This window comes from Entelurus aequoreus, linkage group LG10 (genome assembly GCF_033978785.1).
Source record: "Entelurus aequoreus isolate RoL-2023_Sb linkage group LG10, RoL_Eaeq_v1.1, whole genome shotgun sequence".
In the NCBI taxonomy this organism is placed as follows: Eukaryota; Metazoa; Chordata; class Actinopteri; order Syngnathiformes; family Syngnathidae; genus Entelurus; species Entelurus aequoreus.
This window is the reverse complement of record NC_084740.1, coordinates 39,807,708-39,829,849: the sequence shown is the minus strand read 5'-3', so window position 1 is coordinate 39,829,849 and position 22,142 is coordinate 39,807,708. Positions and strand designations below refer to the sequence as shown.

General features: G+C 36.7%; 1 protein-coding gene and 1 long non-coding RNA gene across 3 annotated transcripts in view; one reads left to right on the top strand and one right to left on the bottom strand.

Moving 5' to 3' along the window:
* Positions 1-2,683: 2,683 nt before the first annotated feature.
* On the bottom strand, positions 2,684-7,656 carry LOC133658622 (uncharacterized). Its single transcript, XR_009827500.1, has 4 exons — positions 7,521-7,656; positions 7,202-7,285; positions 6,980-7,072; positions 2,684-6,835 (listed from the first exon to the last, which is right to left on the bottom strand). It is a non-coding gene; the product is annotated as an uncharacterized LOC133658622 (long non-coding RNA).
* Positions 7,657-8,407: 751 nt separating this feature from the next.
* Positions 8,408-22,142, top strand: part of urb1 (URB1 ribosome biogenesis homolog) — an 86,242-nt gene continuing 72,507 nt past the window's right edge. For both annotated transcript variants that reach the window (XM_062060851.1, XM_062060850.1), the window contains exons 1-5: positions 8,408-8,648; positions 15,591-15,730; positions 15,813-15,964; positions 16,033-16,162; positions 18,464-18,560. In XM_062060851.1, the coding sequence (XP_061916835.1) occupies positions 8,522-8,648; positions 15,591-15,730; positions 15,813-15,964; positions 16,033-16,162; positions 18,464-18,560 (646 nt within the window). In that variant the 5' untranslated portion in view covers positions 8,408-8,521. The remainder of the gene's footprint in view (positions 8,649-15,590; positions 15,731-15,812; positions 15,965-16,032; positions 16,163-18,463; positions 18,561-22,142) is intronic.

Below are 22,142 nucleotides of genomic sequence, written 5' to 3'. Positions count from 1 at the left end.
TATTCATATTAACTGCAGAAGCTTGTATGCCAATTTTAACAATATGAAATTATTTTTGGGACACTTTAAAGAACCTTTCAAAATTATCGCTGTATCAGAGACATGGATGGATCCAAAAAAAGGAATGGACTTTGGACTAGAAGGATATGAACTCAATTATATTAATAGAGTAAATAAGAATGGAGGCGGAGTTGCTGTATAAGTGATGAAGGACTTCCATTACAAGGTGGTAAAAGACATGTCACTGGTTATTGACAATGTTTTAGAGTGTATAACCATTGAGATATGTCATGAAAGAAATAGAAATGTATTGATCAGTTGCATATATAGGGCACCCAACTCAAGTATTGAAGGATTTGAAGACTGGATTAAGGGAACTTTCAATGGAATCAGTCAAAAAGTACTCTTTTTATGTGGAGACTTCAACATTGATCTCTTGAACCCCAACAAGCAAAAGTCCATTAATGATTTCACAGATACAATGTATAGTATGAGTTTGTATCCTCAAATCACAAGGCCAACCAGAATTGCAAGTCACAATGCTACACTTATTGACAATATATTCACTAATGTCTTTGATAATAATATAACAAGTGGACTGTTAACAACCGACATCAGCGACCATCTGCCAGTCTTTACTATTTATGATGGGAACTACAGGAAGAAGAACATTGACAAAAAGACATTTCAAAGACTATGTACAGAGGAAGGAATGATTTTCTTCAAGAAGGATCTGAGGAAACAAATGTGGGACAATGTATATAATGAAGATGATGTAGATGGGAATTTTGTCAACACCTTTCTAACACTCTATGATAAACATTGCCCATGGAAAGAACGTAGTAAGAAGCAAAAGAAAAACAACCAACCGTGGATGACAAAAGGACTGAAAAATGCTTGTCACAAAAAAAACACATTGTATCGAATATTTATAACACAAAGATCTATAGAGGCAGAAAATAAGTATAAGAAATATAAAAACAAGCTAATTGGTATACTACGAACATGTAAGAAGGAATACTACAGTCAATTATTAAACAAGAACAAAAACAACATGAGAGCAACATGGGGCATCCTAAATAGCATCATTAAAAATGGTGCTAAGAAAGATTACCCCCAGTACTTTCTAGATGGACATACAAAAAATGACAATATGAACCAAATAACTGAACGTTTCAATGATTATTTTGTTGATATCGGAACAAATCTGGATCAAAGAATTCCAAATGCAGATGATGGGTCAGTTGAGGACTTGAGTGAGCTCATAGACAGAAATCCCAATTCCATGTTTCTTAAAAGTGTAACAAAAGAAGAAATAATCAAAATTGTAAAAAATTGTAAATACAAGACTTCAACTGACTGTCATGGAATAGATATGGTAACGATAAAAAAGGTTATAGAAGACATTTCAGAACCTCTGACATATATCACCAATGTATAATTTTTAACCGGAAAATTCCCAGACAAAATGAAAATTGCAAAAGTCGTACCAATCTATAAGAATGGAGACGTACACCAGTTTACTAACTACAGACCAGTTTCATTACTTCCACAATTCTCCAAAATCATGGAAAAATTATTCAATAGTCGATTAGATTTATTTATTAACAAAAGTGGGACGCTCGTGGAGAACCAATATGGATTTCGAGCAAATATCTCAACATCAATACCACTAATTAAAATAACAGAGGAAATTACCAATGCAATAGATGGTAAAGAATGTGCGGCAGCAGTATTCATGGACTTAACAAAAGCATTTGATACAATTAATCATGATATTTTAATACAAAAATTAGAACGATATGGCATCAGAGGTTTGGTATTGAACTGGGTAAGAAGCTATTTAACCAACAGGAAGCAATATGTGAAGATGGGTGAAAATATGTCAACACGGCTAGATATATCCTGTGGTGTGCCGCAGGGATCAATACTGGGACCAAAATTGTTTAATCTTTATATAAACGACATTTGTAAAGTTACAAAGGACTTAAAGTTAGTTTTATTTGCAGATGATACAACTGCTTTCTGTTCAGGAGAGAACACACAGAAGATAATACAAATAATAACAGAAGAAATGAACAAATTAAAAAGATGGTTTGACAAAAACAGACTATCTTTGAATCTCAGTAAAACTAAAATAATGCTATTTGGTAATAGTAGGAAAGAGCATCATACGCAAATACAAATAGACGGAGTAGACATCGAAAGGGTAAAAGAAACCAGATTTTTGGGAGTATTAATAGATGATAAAATGAACTGGAAATCTCATATACAAAACATACAACATAAGGTAGCAAAAAACATTTCAATAATGAATAAAACAAAACACGTCCTGGGCCAAAAATCACTTCATATTCTCTACTGCTCACTAGTGTTACCATATCTGACTTATTGTGCAGAAATATGGGGAAATAACTACAAATGTGCGCTACATTCGTTAACCATGTTACAAAAAAGATCAGTTAGAATAATACATAATGTTGGATATAGAGAACATACAAACCCTTTATTTATTAAGTCAAAAATATTAAAGTTTGGTGATTTGGTAAAATTGCAAACAGCTAAAATGATGTACAAAGCAATCTATAACCTGCTACCAAAGAATGTACAACATTTCTTCTCAACTAAAGAGGAGAAATATAACCTTAGAGGAAAAAATAATTTAAAACATTTATATGCACGTACAACACTTAAAACTTTTAGCATAACAGTATGTGGAATTAAATTATGGAATGGATTAAGTAAAGAAGTTAAAAATTGTACTGACATGATCCAGTTTAAGAGGTTGTTTAAATTAATAGTGCTTACAAAGTACAAAGAAGAAGAATTATGAGAAAAACTTCCAACCTTATTGAAAATATTCTTCATCTCAGTATGTTAATAATGACTGAATTAATTAATTACATATTACAAACTGTTGTATATACTAATTCATAGATGTTATTTTATTATATAAAAAGGTCAGTAAATGATTTTATATAATTGTAAATGCTTTGAAGTGGGAAAGGTGTAGGATTAAATAAGCTTTGCTTCTTCCTACTCCTTTTCGGGCATGATGTAAATGAAATGATATGAAATTGTGTGATGTATTATGATGTAAATGTGTTCATGTTCGAAATAAACTAAAAGAAAGAAAGAAAGAAAGTATGAACCCTTTTTTTCCCCGAAAAATGGCCAAAAACCATTGGAGCAAAGTTTGGCGCCATGCCACGGCCACATCTTAGAGCGTAGGAAAATGTTGTTTGCAATTTATTATCGCCTATATGTGTAGTATCTGTAATTTTACCCGCGACTCATTTGGCTAAAGTTCCTAGGAGAAGTTTGTTAAAGTATGACCCCTTTTTTTCCCCAAAAAATGGCCAAAAACCATTGGAGCAAAGTTTGGCGCCATGCCACGCCCACATCTTAGAGCGTAGGAAAATTTTGTTCGCAATTTATCATCGCCTATATGTGTAGTATCTGTCATTTTAACCGTGACTCATTTGGCTAAAGTTCCTAGGAGAAGTTTGTTAAAGTATGACCCCTTTTTTTCCCCGAAAAATGGCCAAAAACCATCGGAGCAAAGTTTGGCGCCATGCCACGACCACATCTTATGGCGTAGGAATTTTTTGTTCGCAATTTATCATCGCCTATATGTGTAGTATCTGTCAATTTAACCGTGACTCATTTGGCTAAAATTCCTAGGAGAAGTGTGTTAAAGTATGACCCCTTTTTTTCCCCGAAAAATGGCCAAAAACCATTGGAGCAAAGTTTGGCGCCATGCCACGCCCACATCTTAGAGCGTAGGAAAATGTTGTTCGCAATTTATCATCACCCCCATGTGTAGTATCTGTAATTTTAACCGCGACTCATTTGGCTAAAGTTCCTAGGAGAAGTTTGTTAAAGTATGACCCCTTTTTTTCCCCGAAAAATGGCCAAAAACCATCGGAGCAAAGTTCGGCGCCATGCCACGACCACATCTTATGGCGTAGGAATTTTTTGTTCGCAATTTATCATCGCCTATATGTGTAGTATCTGTCATTTTAACCGTGACTCATTTGGCTAAAGTTCCTAGGAGAAGTGTGTTAAAGTATGACCCCTTTTTTTCCCCCAAAAATGGCCAAAAACCATTGGAGCAAAGTTTGGCGCCATGCCACGCCCACATCTTAGAGCGTATGAAAATGTTGTTCGCAATTTATAATCACCCCCATGTGTGGTATGTGTCATTTTAACCGCGACTCATTTGGCTAAAGTTCGTAGGAGAAGTTTATTAAAGTATAACCCCTTTTTTTCCCCGAAAAATAGCCAAAAACCATTGGAGCAAAGTTAAGCACCATGCCACGCCCACATCTTATGGTGTCGGAATTTTTTGTTCGCAATTTATCATCGCCTATATGTGTAGTATCTGTCATTTTAACCGTGACTCATTTGGCTAAAGTTCCTAGGAGAAGTTTGTTAAAGTATGACCCCTTTTTTTCCCCAAAAAATGGCCAAAAACCATTGGAGCAAAGTTTGGCACCATGCCACGCCCACATCTTAGAGCGTAGGAAAATGTTGTTCGCAATTTATCATCGCCTATATGTGTAGTATCTGTAATTTTACCCGCGACTCATTTGGCTAAAGTTCCTAGGAGAAGTTTGTTAAAGTATGACCCCTTTTTTTCCCCGAAAAATGGCCAAAAAGCATTGGAGCAAAGTTTGGCGCCATGCCACGCCCACATCTTAGAGCATAGGAAAATGTTGTTCACAATTTATCATCACCTATATGTGTAGTATCTGTCATTTTAACCGCGACACATTTGGCCAAAGTCCCTAGGAGGACTTTGTTAAAGTACGATCCTTTTTTTCCCTGAAAAATGGCCAAAAACCATCAGAGAGAAGTTTGGCGCCATGCCACGCCCACATCTTAGGGCGTAGGAAAATTTGGTTTGCAATTTATCATCACCCCCATGTGTAGTATCTGTCATTTTAACCGTGACTCAGTTTACCAAAGTCCCTAGGAGGACTTTGGTAAAGTACGACCCCTGTTTTTCCCCGAAAAATGGCCAAAAACCATCGGAGCAAAGTTTGGCGCCATGCCACGCCCACATCTTATGGCGTTGGAAATGTTTGTTCGCAATGTATCATCACCTCCTTGTGTAGTATCTTTCCTTTTAACCGCGACTCGTTTGGCCAAAGTCCCTAAGAGGATATCTCTAAAGTACGACCCCATTTTGTTTGCTGAAAAATGGAACACGAAAACCAAGATTGCAGACTTCCTGTTCGTTTTCAGGCATGGGTTCTTTAGACTTTTATGTGCGCCCCGTCATGATAGACGTATCCTGCATTTTCCGTGTCGATATGTGAAACTGGTTGCAGGTGCTGTTTTTTTTCTCATTTTAAAGGTGGCGTTGAAAATCCAAATTTGAAATGTAATTTTCGGGAACCCCAGAATCTAAAAATGTTTGCCTGCAAAATATGTCGACTTTTGTTAAGGGCCTCAAAAATGCGTCCAAACGTATAGACGAAAAAACACATACGTTTCAATACATCTATCTACTGTATTTATATATTTATTGTATTTAAGTGATTAGGATTTAAGTGAGGCTCATAGTTGATGAGGCAATGACTTATTGTTTAAACTTTCAATTATGGTTTTGTTTTACATTTTGCTCTTAATTACATGTATTTTTTTATTTGATAAAACTACAGTATTTGTGTTCTTACATTTATTTGTATAAGAAATATTTGCAACTAGAGATGTCGATAAATGCTTTAAAATGTAATATCGGAAATTATTAGTATCGTTTTTTTTATTATCGGTATCGTTTTTTTATTTTTTATTTTATTAAATCAACATAAAAAACACAAGATACACTTACAATTAGTGCACTAACCCAAAAAAAACTCCCTCCCCCATTTACACTCATTCACACAAAAGGGTTGTTTCTTTCTGTTATTAATATTCTGGTTCCTACATTATATATCAATATATATCAATACAGTCTGCAAGGAATACAGTCCGTAAGCACACATGATTGTGCGTGCTGCTGCTCCACTAATAGTACTAACCTTTAACACTTCATTTTACTCATTTTCATTCATTACTCGTTTCTATTTAACTGTTTTTATATTGTTTTACTTTCTTTTTTATTCAAGAAAATGTTTTTAATTTATCTTATTTTTTTATTTTTTTAAAAAGGACCTTATCTTCACCATACCTGGTTGTCCAAATTAGGCATAACAATGTGTTAATTCCACGACTGTATATATCGGTATCGGTTGATATCGGTATCGGTAATTAAGAGTTGGACAATATCGGAATATCGGATATTGACAAAAAAGCCATTATCGGACATCCCTATTTGCATCTATACTTCTCCAGTACTTTCTATAAAAGCAGTGCCGGCCCAAGCCTCCATGGGGCCCTAAGCAAAATTTGATTTTGGGGCCCTCTATATCTGCCAATAATATTGATTGTTGATCATTCACACACCTACTATAAACTCATTGCGGCTCTGGCAGTGTTGTTTGTTGTATGTTGACCCAATCCCGCTGTCCCTCGGCTGCCAGTTTTAAGGACTTTTTGGAAAATAATTTGCAGCAAAAGCAATAGACTGCATCTTTACTTCTTGAATAAGTCAGCCAGCTACGCTTGACTTTTTCCCCATTGACTAGCTGTCTGTAGGTATAATGATAATGAAAACTTCGGCCATCATGCCGTTTGGGGAATGAAAAGTTCTCCTTAATAGACAGTGGTCCTCTGATCACCTGCTCAGTCCTGTCTGAATCTGAGAGGAAAGAAGGCCACTCAGCTGGGTCAACTGGCGGAGCTGATGATGGTCCGTGGTGTGAAGGGGACGTTGTGGTGGAAGTTGCTGAGGAAGTGACCAAAGAAAGACAATGACTAAAAAAGAAGGACCTATAAGGTCATTAAATTGCACTGTTGGACATAATGATTAATCTCAGAATGTTCTGCAGTACAATGAGCAATTATAAAGGGTGTTTTGCAGTTAACTTACTAGATAAATCAGCTGTGGTTTCAGACATGGAGGGGACAGTGGGCACAGAGGATGGAGGTGTGTGAGAGAGCACTGTAGAGGATGGAGATGGACCTAAGATGAAATACATACATATAGGCACACATATTAATGAGATACTTTGACTATATTAATTTCCCTTCAGGTGTAATGTTTATACTAAGAAATTAAATGTATACTGTATGGTGACAGTCTTTTCCTCACCTAATTAATCACTCACAGTTGAGCCTGAGGATGTGGACTGGCTCTGGGCTGATTCTGTGCCTCCAAAGTATTTTAACAATGCTCCTGGGGAAGTTTCACATAACTTATGAGTTGATGTAAAAAATAATGTTTCTTTTACTCACATAAATTACCGTGCTCTGCTGCAAACAATTTGTGCAAACAACATATCTCACTAGTAACCTGATGCTAAAAACATATTGCTAGCACCGTGCTAGCTAGCTAACGTCACCTAGCTAAAGCTAATTACAGCTACAAATCTCTTTGATAAACTTTTTATTACCAAGTCATGCAAACATACCTTTATCATGGCATTTTTTCTCCTCTTCCACTTTCTTCTTCTTCCTTTTTTCTGCACCTGAAGGATATGTCCTTTTTTGTGACATTGTTTTGCCTCTATCTGCGCTTTTGATGCCCAGTGCGCACTGGCATTGCACGGCAGGCGGGAAACGTCACAGGTGCAGCAGAGGCAGCTTTACATTTAAAGAGAGGCAGGAAGAATCACTAGGCCTAGATCAGCAGCAGCACTCTGTTGACCTAAAACTGTGTTTTTGTACAATAATATATCTTTGATCATTTAGAAATCATCAGTCAGACTCGTACATGCAAAAAATAAAAAATAATAATTTTTTGTTAATTGCTTTTGGGGGCCCCCTGGTGGCCGCGGGGCCCTAAGCAAACGCTTAGTACGCTTATGCATTGGACCGGCTCTGTATAAAAGTTATCTTTTTAATTTTTTTTCCAAGTTTTTTTAATTAACAACTGAACACACAAACAGTATATGTTGACAATACACAAACATGTCCAATACATTCCTATATTTCAGAAATTCTCGAAGTTGAGCAATCAACATATTTGAACACAAAAATGTTAAAGAAAGTAAAATAAGAGACAATACAAAAAGACAGAAATAAATAAATAAACAATGCAAAAATGGGCATTTTTCAAGATTTTATTCCTAATTTGAAATTATAAATCCAATGGGAATTAGTAGTGAAAATGAGTAGCCAAAAGTGTCGTTGTTGAATGCAAAATATTTAAATAAAACATGGTGGCATAAATAGCAAAATATTGATTAATATTTTACATTTATTTAAAAAATATGTTGAGAATGCATTACGCTGGGTTCTCGAGCGGCTGTGCGGAAAGAAGTGTCTGCTCTCAATGTTTCCTTCCGGGTGCCAATCCAGTCGGACGCCTGAGTGTGTTTACGCCGCAACGTGCAATGCAGTAGCAGAGTAGCACTTAGCACAGCTGAGTCTGACATTAATGTTGACCATTTAGCATTTATTTGGAATAAAAATGAGTAGGAAGCGTTGCAATAAAGACGCGGTGGAACACCATGTGGCGGCCAAAAAAGAAAAGTTTTCCGAGTTCAACGGGACTGTTTTTAAAAGCATGCTGAAGGATCCCACTCAAGCCATGAAAGGTGAGTTTTAAACACACAAATGTAGGTACGTGACAATAACAACACGACAATTGCAAAATATCTCACAACAATTGAAACCATTGCAAAGAAAACTGTATAATGGCACTCGAACCTTTGTGGTAGGCTAAATCAGGGGTGCCCACACTTTTCAATTGATCAAGTCGTGAGGATTTGCCTCATTCATATATATGATTTATATTTACCTATTTATGAAATATATGGTTTTGTTAACAAGTTAAAGGTGTTTAAAGATAATACAAGCATGTTTAACTAGGGATGATGTTTGATAAGGAATTATCGAGTTCGAGCCTATTATCGAATCCTCTTATCGAACCGATTCCTTATCGATTCTCTTATCGAGTCCAGATAGGTTGTTGTATATGGAAAAAAACACACAATATTTGGTTTAACAAAAGCTCACTTTTATTATATAATAAAAAAATAAAATCTAATAAATAAATAAATATTGACTGTTACCCACCTAAAAAAATAAAATAAAATAAATAAATATTGACTGTTGTTACCCAAAGTATATTAAGTGGGATTTTTCAGAGAAACAAATATATACAGTAACACAAAAACAACCTGTCTCTGTGATCACTATAGGTGTATAAATAATGTTAATAATATAGTGTTAAATAAAATCAGTCCCTTGGGCACAAAACTGAAAATAATACAGCTCTCCAAAAAGTGCACTTCTGCTTAGGGATGATACTCCAAACCGGTTTTCCCGGTTGTTTGATAAGAAAAGAACCGGGTCCTCAGACTCGAATCCCTTTTTGAGAACCGGTACCCGTTATCGAGACCACTATAGTAAAGGAAAAGAGTTGATTCTATATTCGAATCTCGTCCCGACCAGAAATGCTCCGTGGGACATCACAATAAATGACGTCACGTAGCTCAGTCATTAGGCGCAGATAGCGAAAGCAGGAAAACAATGGACGGGAAAAAGCGCTCCAAGGTATAATAAAGTTCAAAACAAAAGCTATAATCCATTGAATAACTTTACTGAGAGATTTTAGGGTAAAACACATGACGAACACTTTTACAACCAACCGGAAACATAGCAACGCACCTCCTTTACGGCAGCTGTCGCAACGTTCTTAAAACAACCGCAGCACATACATATATATATACAACATATCTCCCTTTTTTAACTTTTGTTTTTCTTTCCTTGTAAACAAAACAAAATCACACTGTACATGTGTTGTCTGTCTAATTATAAATAATGCAGACGAGGCGTGTTGGCTGAGTTCTTGACGTTTACTTTCACAGAGTGGCAACATGCAACACTTTTCGGGGCTACTGCGCATGCTCGTAACTCCCGTTGCATGCTGGGTAGTGTAGTTGTTATATTCTCTAGCTCATAACATTTTTCCCCCATAAAGAAATAATGTTAACTCAATAAAGTGTATTTCTTTTTTTATCTTTAACTTTTCATTTATTATCATTGTAACGAAATTTGCAAATAACTTTGCTCTTCATAGAATGTTCTTTCAATAAAGAAATAAAGTGCAAAAATGTCAAAGCATCATAACAAACAGTTATGTCAACCAGGCTAGTTATGCTAGCCTGGTTGCTATGTTTCCGGTTGGTCGTAAAAGTGTTCGTCATGTGTTTTACTCTGCTAAAATCTCTCAGTAAAGTTATTCGATGGATTATAGCTTTTGTTTTGAACTTTATTACACCTTGGAGCGCCTTTTCCCGTCCATTGTTTTCCTGCTTTCGCTATCTGCGCCTAATGACTGAGCTACATGACGTCATTTCTTGTGATGTCCCACGGAGCATTTCTGGTCGGGACGGGATTCGAATAAAGAATCAACTCTTTTCCTTTACTATAGTGGTCTCAATAACGGGTACCGGTTCTCAAAAAGGGATTCGAGTCCGAGGAGTCGGTTCTTTTCTTATCAAACAACCGGGAAAACCGGTTTCGAGTATCATCCCTATGTTTAACACATATAGTTAATATTGTTAACAAGTTAAAGGTGTTTAAAGATAATACAAGCATGTTTAACACGTATAGTTAATATTGTTAACAAGTTAAATGTGTTTAAAGATAATGCAAGCATGTTTAACACATATAGTTAATATTGTTAACAAGTTAAAGGTGTTTAAAGATAATACAAGCATGTTTAACACATATAGTTAATATTGTTAACAAGTTAAAGGTGTTTAAAGATAATGCAAGCATGTTTAACCCATATAGTTAATATTGTTAACAAGTTAAAGGTGTTTAAAGATAATACAAGCATGTTTAACACATATAGTTAATATTGTTAACAAGTTAAAGGTTTTTAAAGATAACACAAGAATGTTTAACACATATAGTTAATATTGTTAACAAGTTAAAGGTGTTTAAAGATAATACATGCATGTTTAACACATATAGTTAATATTGTTAACAAGTTAAAGGTGTTTAAAGATAATACAAGCATGTTTAACACATATAGTTAATATTGTTAACAAGTTAAAGGTGTTTAAAGATAATGCAAGCCTGTTTAACACATATAGTTAATATTGTTAACAAGTTGAAGGTGTTTAAAGATAATGCAAGCATGTTTAACACATATAGTTAATATTGTTAACAAGTTAAAGGTGTTTAAAGATAATACAAGCATGTTTAACACATAGTTAATATTATGGGACGGCGTGGCGAAGTTGGTAGAGTGGCTGTGCCAGCAATCGGACGGTTGCTGGTTACTGGGGTTCAATCCCCACCTTCTACCATCCTAGTCACGTCCATTGTGTCCTTGGGCAAGACACTTCACCCTTGCTCCTGATGGCTGCTGATTAGCGCCTTGCATGGCAGCTCCCGCCATCAGTGTGTGAATGTGTGTGAATGGGTGAGTGTGGAAATACTGTCAAAGCGCTTTGAGTACCTTGAAGGTAGAAAAGCGCTATACAAGTATAACCCATTTATCATTACATTAACAAGTTAAATGTGTTTAAAGATAATACAAGCATGTTTAACACACATAGTTAATATTGTTAGTAAGTTAAAGGTGTTTAATGATAATACAAGCATGTTTAACACATATAGATTCATTTCTTTCATGAAGACAAGAATATAAGTTGGTGCATTACCTGATTCTGATGACTTGCATTGATAGGAATCAGACAGTAGTGCTGATAACGTCCACATTTTCAAATGGAGGAGAAAAATAGTCCTCCTTTCTGTCCAATACCACATGAAAGCCAGAGTCTGTTGAAATAAAAAGTGTTTCTCGCCTTCCTGTTGGTAATTTTTTCTTAATAATGAGCTGGCAGCAGCCAGCGTCATCTCCCAAGACCCTCGGGTGCCGTGAATGTCAATCAAGTGACGAAAGTGACGTCATAGTGAAGATTTATGATCGCTCATTTTTAGGACTATTTTTTTAATGCCTGGCTGGCGATCGACCGGTAGCTCGCGATCGACGTAATGAGCACCCCAGGGCTAAATATTAAGGGAGCTACACATTTTTTGTGTCTTTAATTATCTCATAAGACAATAGAGACATGTGTGACCTATATTTTGGAAAATGAACTTCATAACATTATCGCTCCATTATTATTTGTCACAAATGCATGAATTCAAAAGCAAATGGATTACTTCACAGGCCTCAAATTTCAACTTTTTAAGGTCAAGGCAAGTGTTGCCTTAAAGGAGGGCTCATATTTTAGGGCACCAAGGCAAATTAGAAGGACACCAAGGCAAACATTATTTTCTTTCAAAGCAGGATATATATATATATATATATATATATATATATATATATATATATATATATATATATATATATATATATATATATATATATATATATATATATATATATATATATATATATATATATGAACAGTAGTGTATATATATATATACACACAGTATATATATATATATATACCGTAATTTCCGGACTATAAGCCGCTACTTTTTCCCCTCGTTCTGGTCCCTGCGGCTTATACAAGGGTGCGGCTTATATACGGCCTGTTCTTCTCCGACACCGACGAAGAGGATTTCGGTGGTTTTAGTACACAGGAGGAAGACGATGACACAATGATTAAAGACTTGACTTTTCATATACCGGTAGGCTGGTTATTTTGATAACGTACAGGCGAGCACTTTGTATTACTTTGCACCGTTGTATTATTTGTACTCTGCACGAATGCTGTTCGCCATGTCAAAGATGTGAAAGTTTGATTGAATGATTGAAAGATTTATAGTTAATAAATGGGACGCTTCGCGTTCCCAAACAGTCATTTCTGTCCCGACAATCCCCTCCGTGGTAGCAGGAACCCCTATATACTACGCTAATTACACATCAAAACCCTGCGGCTTATAGTCGGGTGCGGCTTATATATGGAGCAATCTGTATTTTCCCCTAAATTTAGCTGGTGCGGCTTATAGTCAGGTGCGGCTTATAGTCCAGAAATTACGGTACTGTGTGTATATATATATATATATATATATATATATATATATATATATATATATATATATATATATATATATATATATATATATATATATATATATATATATATGAACAGTAGTGTATATATACGTGTATATATATATATACACACAGTATATATATATATATATATATACTGTGTGTATATATATATATATATATACACGTATATATACACTACTGTTCATATATATATATATATATATACTGTGTGTATATATATATATACACGTATATATACACTACTGTTCATATATATATATATATATATATATATATATATATATATATATATACTGTGTGTATATATATATATATATATATATATATATATATATATATACACGTATATATACACTACTGTTCAAAAGTTTGGGGTCACCCAAACAATTTTGTGGAATAGCCTTCATTTCTAAGAACAAGAATAGACTGTCGAGTTTCAGATGAAAGTTCTCTTTTTCTGGCCATTTTGAGCGTTTAATTGACCCCACAAATGTGATGCTCCAGAAACTCAATCTGCTCAAAGGAAGGTCAGTTTTGTAGCTTCTGTAACGAGCTAAACTGTTTTCAGATGTGTGAACATGATTGCACAAGGGTTTTCTAATCATCAATTAGCCTTCTGAGCCAATGAGCAAACACATTGTACCATTAGAACACTGGAGTGATAGTTGCTGGAAATGGGCCTCTATACACCTATGTATATATATTGCACCAAAAACCAGACATTTGCAGCTAGAATAGTCAGTTACCACATTAGCAATGTATAGAGTGTATTTCTTTAAAGTTAAGACTAGTTTAAAGTTATCTTCATTGAAAAGTACAGTGCTTTTCCTTCAAAAATAAGGACATTTCAATGTGACCCCAAACTTTTGAACGGTAGTGTATATATATATATATATATATATATAGATTAGGGCTGCAACAACTAATCGATTAAATCGATTAAAATCGGTTATAAAAATAGTTGGCGATTAATTTAGTCATCGATTCGTTGGATCTATGCTATGCGCATGCGCAGAGGCACATTTAAAAAAAAAATATTTTTCATTATTTTATTTTTTTTAATAAACCTTTATTTATAAACTGCAACATGTACAAACAGTTTAGAAACAATAATCACAATAAGTATGGTGCCAGTATGCTGTTTTTTTTCAATAAAATACTGGAAAGGATGGAAATGTAGTTTGTCTTTTTTATCCGATTATTAATCAATTAATCGAAGTAATAATCGACAGATTAATCGATTATCAAATTAATCGTTAGTTGCAGCCCTAATATAGATATAGATATATACTGTATATATACCGTATTTTTCGGAGTATAAGTCGCTCCGGAGTATAAATCGCACCGGCGGAAAATGCATAATAAAGAAGGAAAAAAACGTATATAAGTCGCACTGGAGTATAAGTCGCATTTTTTGGGGAAATTTATGTGATAAAAGCCAACACCAAGAATAGACATTTGAAAGGCAATTTAAAAATAAATAAAGAATAGTGAACAACAGGCTGAATAAGTGTACGTTATATGAGGCATAAATAACCAACTGAGAAGGTGCCTGGTATGTTAACGTAACATATTATGGTAAGAGTCATTCAAATAACTATAATATATAGAACATGCTATACGTTTACCAAACAATCTGTCACTCCTAATCGCTAAATCCCATGAAATCTTATACGACTAGTCTCTTACGTGAATGAACTAAATAATATTACTTGATATTTTACGCTAATGTGTTAATAATTTCACACATAAGTCGCTCCTGAGTATAAGTCGCACCCCCGGCCAAACTATGAGAAAAACTGTGACTTATAGTCCGAAAAATACGGTAGATATATATTATTTGATAATATTATTTGACTAACTGGGTTGATAAAAGTACCACTGATTGTTTACAGTACAGTTGTCATTCACTTCAATTTCACTGAATCTCGCTCAAAAATGAATATCTTTTCATGTATACTTCCACCGGAAAATATATCAAGATATATATCGAATTAAAGTATTTCTGATATCGAGTTTAAGTAAAAATATATCAAGATATAATTTTTCGTCCATATCGCCCAGCCCTACCGTTTACCGTTACATCCCTACCGATGTAGTAAGACCCACGATGCATTGCGTTTCCACGTCACACTTTCAAGTGCTATAAGTAAACATATTAAAACTTACATTCGGGACAGATCTTGAGATGTAAAATGTTGCGTGTTGATTTTTTGCACTTCTAGAAATCAGAGCCAGAAATGTCCAAGTTGAGACACTTGTGGGAAATGTGAAGTACGTCAACAACCTCTGCTCTTCAGCTAGTCCAAAAATAACAGAAAATAATGATGCACGTCGCAAACCGCTTGGTCTTAGCGGTGCAAGAAAAATAAATAGGTCAGCGAGCGATTGTCACGTACCTAAGACAAATGGATCGCTCGTGAAATTTGTGTCGTTTATTCACTGAGACTTTCTCCCTATGGTCAATTTTTTAATCGCCTTGCAGGACTTGAAACCTTCATAGACATCGCCAGGAAGCTGCCATCCCCCCAGCTGTACGATGTGGTGGAAGGTTACGTGAAAATCTCCATGGAGTGTGCGGAGATATTCCAACTGCTGGAAGGAGACAAACAAATAGAGAGTGAGGTGAGGCCGCGGTCTCATGAAATGTGTTTGGTTTCTTAAAGTGGGTCAGGCTCTAGCTAATCTGAGCTTCAAATGTGTGCAGATGTTGCTGATCTTCGAGAGTTTGGAGGTGATTCTCCTGAGGACAGCCAGTGATTTGTCCCACTTCCGCATGGTCGGCAACGCAATCGTGAAAAAAACAGTTTCCAGCCACATGAGGATGATTCAAGGGTGTTTTCAATCACGGAATCACAGGCGAGTCTAATTGGAGGATACTTGGCGGAGGCACTTATCTCATACTTTGAAACGTTTTTTTCCTACAGATTGGTGCGCCTGAGCCTCAACCTGCTGTCTGCGTCCATATCTCAGGGGCCCGAAGCTGCCAGAGAGGTCCTAAGTTACGTTTACATCAATAAAACGCTCACTGATCTCGTCAAGTGGAAAGATCGCAAGGTAAAGACGAAAAAGTCACTTTATTGCAATTGTGGTCCTCTTGCTTAGCACAGACCTACTTCCTGTTGATGTCTACAGTGCATTTACTTCCTAGTTTACATGTAATATATGTACATATATGTATTTCATCTTTATTTAAGTGGGGTAATTTAATTAGGGAATGTATTTTTTAGAAGTGGGAATCTTTGAGCACCTCACAATTCGATTCCGATTCTTGGGGTGACGATTCAATTCAGAATCGATTCTCGATTCAACACGATTCTTTTATTTTATCAAAACAGGTTACAAAAGCTCCACTTGGCTGCTGACATATGACTTAAATGCACAGTGTTGGCCTTAAAAATATATAATTTTTTCAATTTATTTAAAAAATATTATTTACAAAAATCCATCCATCCATCCATCTTCAACCGCTTATCCGGAATCGGGTCGCGGGGACAGCAGCTCCAGCAAAGACCCCCAGACTTCCCTCTCCAGAGCAACATTTGCGACTTCCTCCTGGGGAATCCCGAAGCGTTCCCAGGCCAGAGAGGAGATGTAATCCCCCCATCTGGTCCTTGGCCTGCCGGGGGGCCTCCTCCCAGTGGGACGTGCAACGAGGACCTCCCTAGGGAGACGCTCGTGAGGCATCCGCACGAGATGCCCGAACCACCTAAGCTGGCTCCTTTCCAAGCGAAGGAGCAGCGGCTCTACTCCGAGTCTCTCTCGGGTGACTGCACTTCTCACCCTATCTCTAAGGGAGATGCCAGCCACCCTTCTGAGGAAACTCATTTCGGCCGCTTGTATCCGCGATCTTATTCTTTCGGTCATTACTTTTACTACATTACATTTACAAAAATCCCAGAATGTTAATCTAATAATAGAAAGTAGAGCAACCCCAAATCTTTTTTTTTTGTCCTGTCAAGCTTCTCAGGCAAATAGTATAGTTGATGTAGATGCCCATATCGGCTGTTCAGATTTACCGTATTTTCCGCACCATAAGCCGCCCCGTGTTATAAGCCGCACATTCAATGAATGGCATATTTCAAAACTTTGTTTACCTATTAGCCGCCCCGTGTTATTAGCCGCACCTACGCTGCGCTAAAGGTAATGTCAAAAAAACAGTCAGATAGGTCAGTCAAACTTTAATAATATATTACAAACCAGCGTTCTAACAACTCTGTTCACTCCCAAAATGTAATGTGCAAATGTGCAATCACAAAAATAGTAACACTCAAAATAGTGCAGAGCAATAGCAACATCAATAACTCAACGTTGCTCGAACGTTAATGTCACACGACACACAAAATAAACATTTAAAGCTCACTTTCTGAAGTTATTACTCATCCATAAATCCCTCGAATTCTTCTTCTTCGGTGTGCTTCACTTGTTTTTTGACACCATCTGTGATGTGGACACGCATGCAGTCGTAGATCAACAGGAACGGCGCTGTGTGAAAAAAGTCACCCGGTCTCTTCGCGTAAACGTCTATCAACCACTCGCTCATCTTTTCTTCATCCATCCATCCCTTCAAGTTAGCTTTTATGATGACGCCGGCTGGAAAGTTCTCTTTTGGCAAGGTCTTCCTTTTGAATATCACCATGGGTGGACGTTTCTGGCCGTTAGCATGGCAAGCTAGAACCACAGTAGGACGACTTCTCATTCCCCTGTGGTGCGAATATTCACCGTACGTGCTCCCGTTGTATCCACAGTGCGGTTCACAGGAATATCAAAAGTCAGTGGAACCTTGTACGCGTGTCTCTTAGTAGGAGCCATTTTGTGGTCTTTACAGAAACACACAAATGAAATGAAAGGTAATATCCGCGCGCTTGTTCTTCTACGGGGGCGGGTGCTCACCTTGGCGGTTGCTTACAGTAGAAGAAGAAGCGCTTCCTCTTCTATGGGGGCGGTTGCTTACCGTAGAAGAAGAAGCGCTTCCTCTTCTACGGGGAAAAAAGATGGCGGCTGTTTACCGTAGTTGCGAGACCTAAACTTTATGAAAATAAATATTAATATTAATCCATATATAAGGCGCACCGGGTTATTAGCCGCACTGTCAGCTTTTGAGAAAATTTGTGGTTTTTAGGTGCGGCTTATGGTGCGGAAAATACGGTACTTTACAAAAGAGAAGTGTAGGATACTTCTCTTGTTGCCTTATTTGTATTTGACTTTATTAAATGTATTTATATTATCATTTGATGCAGTCGGGCCGGAGCAGGAGGGGATAGAAAGAGAAAAAAAGGAAGAGAGAGGGGGGGACCACAGCTTTAATACAACCGTCTCTTTTTTTCCCTTTGACTGAATATCATCACACCTTTTCAGGGAAAACCTGACGTCCGCATGGCCTTCATCCAGTTTGTGCTGGCCTTCTTGGTGTCAGGAGACAGTGCAACCATTGGACGTATAATAGAGATCAAAGGTAACATGGGTGCTTGCTGCATTGTCAACTTTTCACACTTACCCTATTTTCCAGCACCGGATTATAAGGCGCACTGCCGATGAGCGGGTCTGTTTAGGTCTATTTTCATACAAAAGGCGCTCCGGATTATAAGGCGCATTAAAGGGGTCATATTAAGATTTTTGTCTAAATGTAAAACACATCCTTGTGGTCTACATAACATGTAATGGTGGTTCTTTGGTCAAAATGTTGCATGGATTATGTTTTACAGACCATCTTAAAGTCGCTTTCTGACCGTCGCTTCAGAATGCGCCGTTTTGTGGCCGGTCTTATTTACGTGGCTGCATTTCGACAGCGTCTTCCCCCCGTCATCTTTGTTGTAGCGGTGTAGCGTTCAAGGACGGGAGTCGAGGTGTCAAAAGATGGAGCTAACTGTTTTAATGACATTCAGACTTTACTTAACTCAATAAGGGAGCAGCATCTCCTCATCCGTTTCATGTGTCCCATGAAAAACCGTCCGACCGGAACTCTCTAATAAATAAAGTTCCGTGTGTGAATTATGTAAACTCACTACACCGGTAGTTTTTAGCGCTTCCATAGCAAGTCTACTGACAGATATAAGTTAGAGCTTTACGCTATTTTATATTAGAAATGGCAACAGCAGAGGATGAATGTCCCACAACAAGAAGGTAGAGGAAAAGGAAGAAGCTTATTGACTATGGTGTCAGCACGGACACAATGGCGGATGCGCGCACATTTTCAGGATTTATGCAGATCTCAAATACATGTTAGCAGGTACCGGAAGGTAAGAAAAGTTGATTTTGCATATTTTTGCGAAACAAAATGCTGGATAATATGTCTGCTATTAGGTGCCATTTTGGGTTCCTTATACACACACACCATAATAATAGAACACAATACGTCTGGCTATGGTAGCCGTAAAGTGCCGACAATCCATCAAGCTGTGCGGCTTCTTAGCTTACCAAAGTCCTACGAAAACATTTTGACTGATTTTTGAGCGCCGTGTGTAAAGTTCTATATTCCCAATGGAACATTTAACGTTTTGGTGTTGTTTACTGGCGTCATCTTGCAGTCCACTCGTATCTCTTGTGTGAGACTGCCATCTACTGGTCACATGGCAGTAAAACGGCTGACCAAACAAATCAGAAGTCGTCGTCATGGACCCACTAGCTGCGGAAGCTAGTTCTCCAATCCGTTTTGGTAAATTTACAGAGGAATTTGTGAAACTTAAATAATATTCCATTGTAAGTTAATAATACTAACAAAGACCAGTGTTTCCCATAAACTGCCAAGATACCTGTGGCGGTGGGGGTGTGGCTATGGGTGTGGTCACCATGACATCGAGTAATTTGCATAATTTACTACAATGATATGATTTTCTCTAAAAAGGCTCAAAAAATGTATACTTACTACGGTAATTAATAATAACAGTTTTGTTTTAAAGGTCCATCCATCCATCCATCCATCCATCCATTTTACAATATAATTACAACACTTTATGTACATATTTATATACAGATTTGAACAATAAGTTATTCACTGAAATATATTTATTAATTGTGGTTCTTACAAAAAATATATCTTATAAAAATATAAAAGCTAAAATGTCTCTTAAAGCTCTGCCCCTTTAATTAGTGCATACTAAATAATTTAACTTTAGCCTACTACTACAACCATATTATTTACCAGCAACATAAAGTGAAACAGAGGCAGAGGTGTCCTGCCACAGTCAGTAACAAATAAACAGAAAACAGTAGTGGTGGTTAGGGATGATACTCGAAACCGGTTTTCCCGGTTGTTCGATAAGAAAAGAACCGAGTCCTCGGACTCGAATCCCTTTTTAAAAACCGATACCAGTTATCGAGACCACTATAGTAAAGAAAAAGAGTTGGTTCTATATTCGAACCCCTCGGAACGAATCCCGTCCCGACCAGAAATGCTCCGTGTGACATCACAAGAAATCAGTCACGTAGCTCGGTCATTAAGCGCAGATAGCGAAAGCAGGAAAAAAATGGACGGGAAAAAGCGCTCCAATGTGTAATAAAGTTCAAAACAAAAGGTATAATCCAATGAATAACTTTACTGGGAGATTTGATTAGACTACAAACACATGACGAACACTTTTACGACCAACCGGAAACATAGCAACGCACCTCCTTTACGGCAGCTGTCGCAACGTTCTTATAGCAACCGCAGCACATACATATATGACATGATCTCCCTTTTTCAACTTTTGTTTTTCTTTCCTTGTAAACAAAACAAAATCACACTGTATATGTGTTGATTTTATTTAACACTAGTATTATTTATACACCTATAGTGATCACAGAGACAGGTTGTTTTTGTGTTACCTTATATATTTGTTTTTCTGAAAAATCCCACTTAATATACTTTGGGTAACAACAGTCAATATTTTTTTTTTTTTTTTTAGGGGGGCAACAGTCAATATTTATTTATTTTTTAGATTAAATTGTTTTCTTATATAATAAAAGTGAGCTTTTGTTAAACCAAATATTGTGTATTTTTTTCCATATACAACAACCTATCTGGACTCGATAAGAGAATCGATAAGGAATCGGTTCGATAAGAGGATTCGATAATAGACTCGAACTCGATAATTTCTTATCAAACATCATCCCTAGTGGTGGTAGATAGACACAGAGCTTCATCAAACATCTGATCCACTGAACAAAGAGTTCCAAAAATCTTGATCCTACTCTTCTCTTTTGTAAAGTAAATCTGAACAGCCTATAAGGGGATCTACATCAACTATATGATTTGCCTGAGAAGTTGGACAGGACAAAACTTTTTTTTTTTTTAAAAAACAACAATTTTTTTTGTGGCAGCCTTAATTATTTCGTGGCGGGCCGCCACAAATAAATGAATGTGTGGGAAACACTGAAGACACTTGTAAACGTGTTAGATAACGACGCAAGCATTATTACATTAAGATAGCACATACAAATCTGCATGAAAACACGACTACAGACATCACACATGGGACAGTTTTGTTTTAGTGATATTGTAAAACTTAAAATGTTGCTTGGAGTGAGAAATGAAGAAACCATACAAGTAGACGCTATGCACGGTTAGAAGCCGAACACGGCACTCGGCTTGAAAAAGCCCAAAACAAAGCACTACCCGTAAATAGAAGGACACCTGCAGTGAGCAAATTCGTCCATACGATGGAAGCATAGCACAAACAAAACACGTTTTATGTGTATTTGCTTTTTTTTTTTTAATTTTAAAACTATTTTTATTGGCTGTTATTGGAGAAAAATCCACAAATTAGCCACACCGTTTTATAAGCCGCAGGGTTCAAAGTGTAAGGAATAAAAGTTGCGGCTTATAGTCCGGAATTTACAGTATATATAATATAGTATATCCACTCACACAATGTAATTCTTAGTCAGTTTGTTTTCATGTAAAATAACACACTTTTAAGGTGTGGTGGCTTTTATTTTGCCGTGGCGTTGCGCCACGATCATTACATGTAAGGCAAACCCTGCTCATACGATTACATCCCTTTGACTCTTGACCAATCGCAATAGAGTAGGCGTGGTTGTGGGGTGGAGCCTGTTC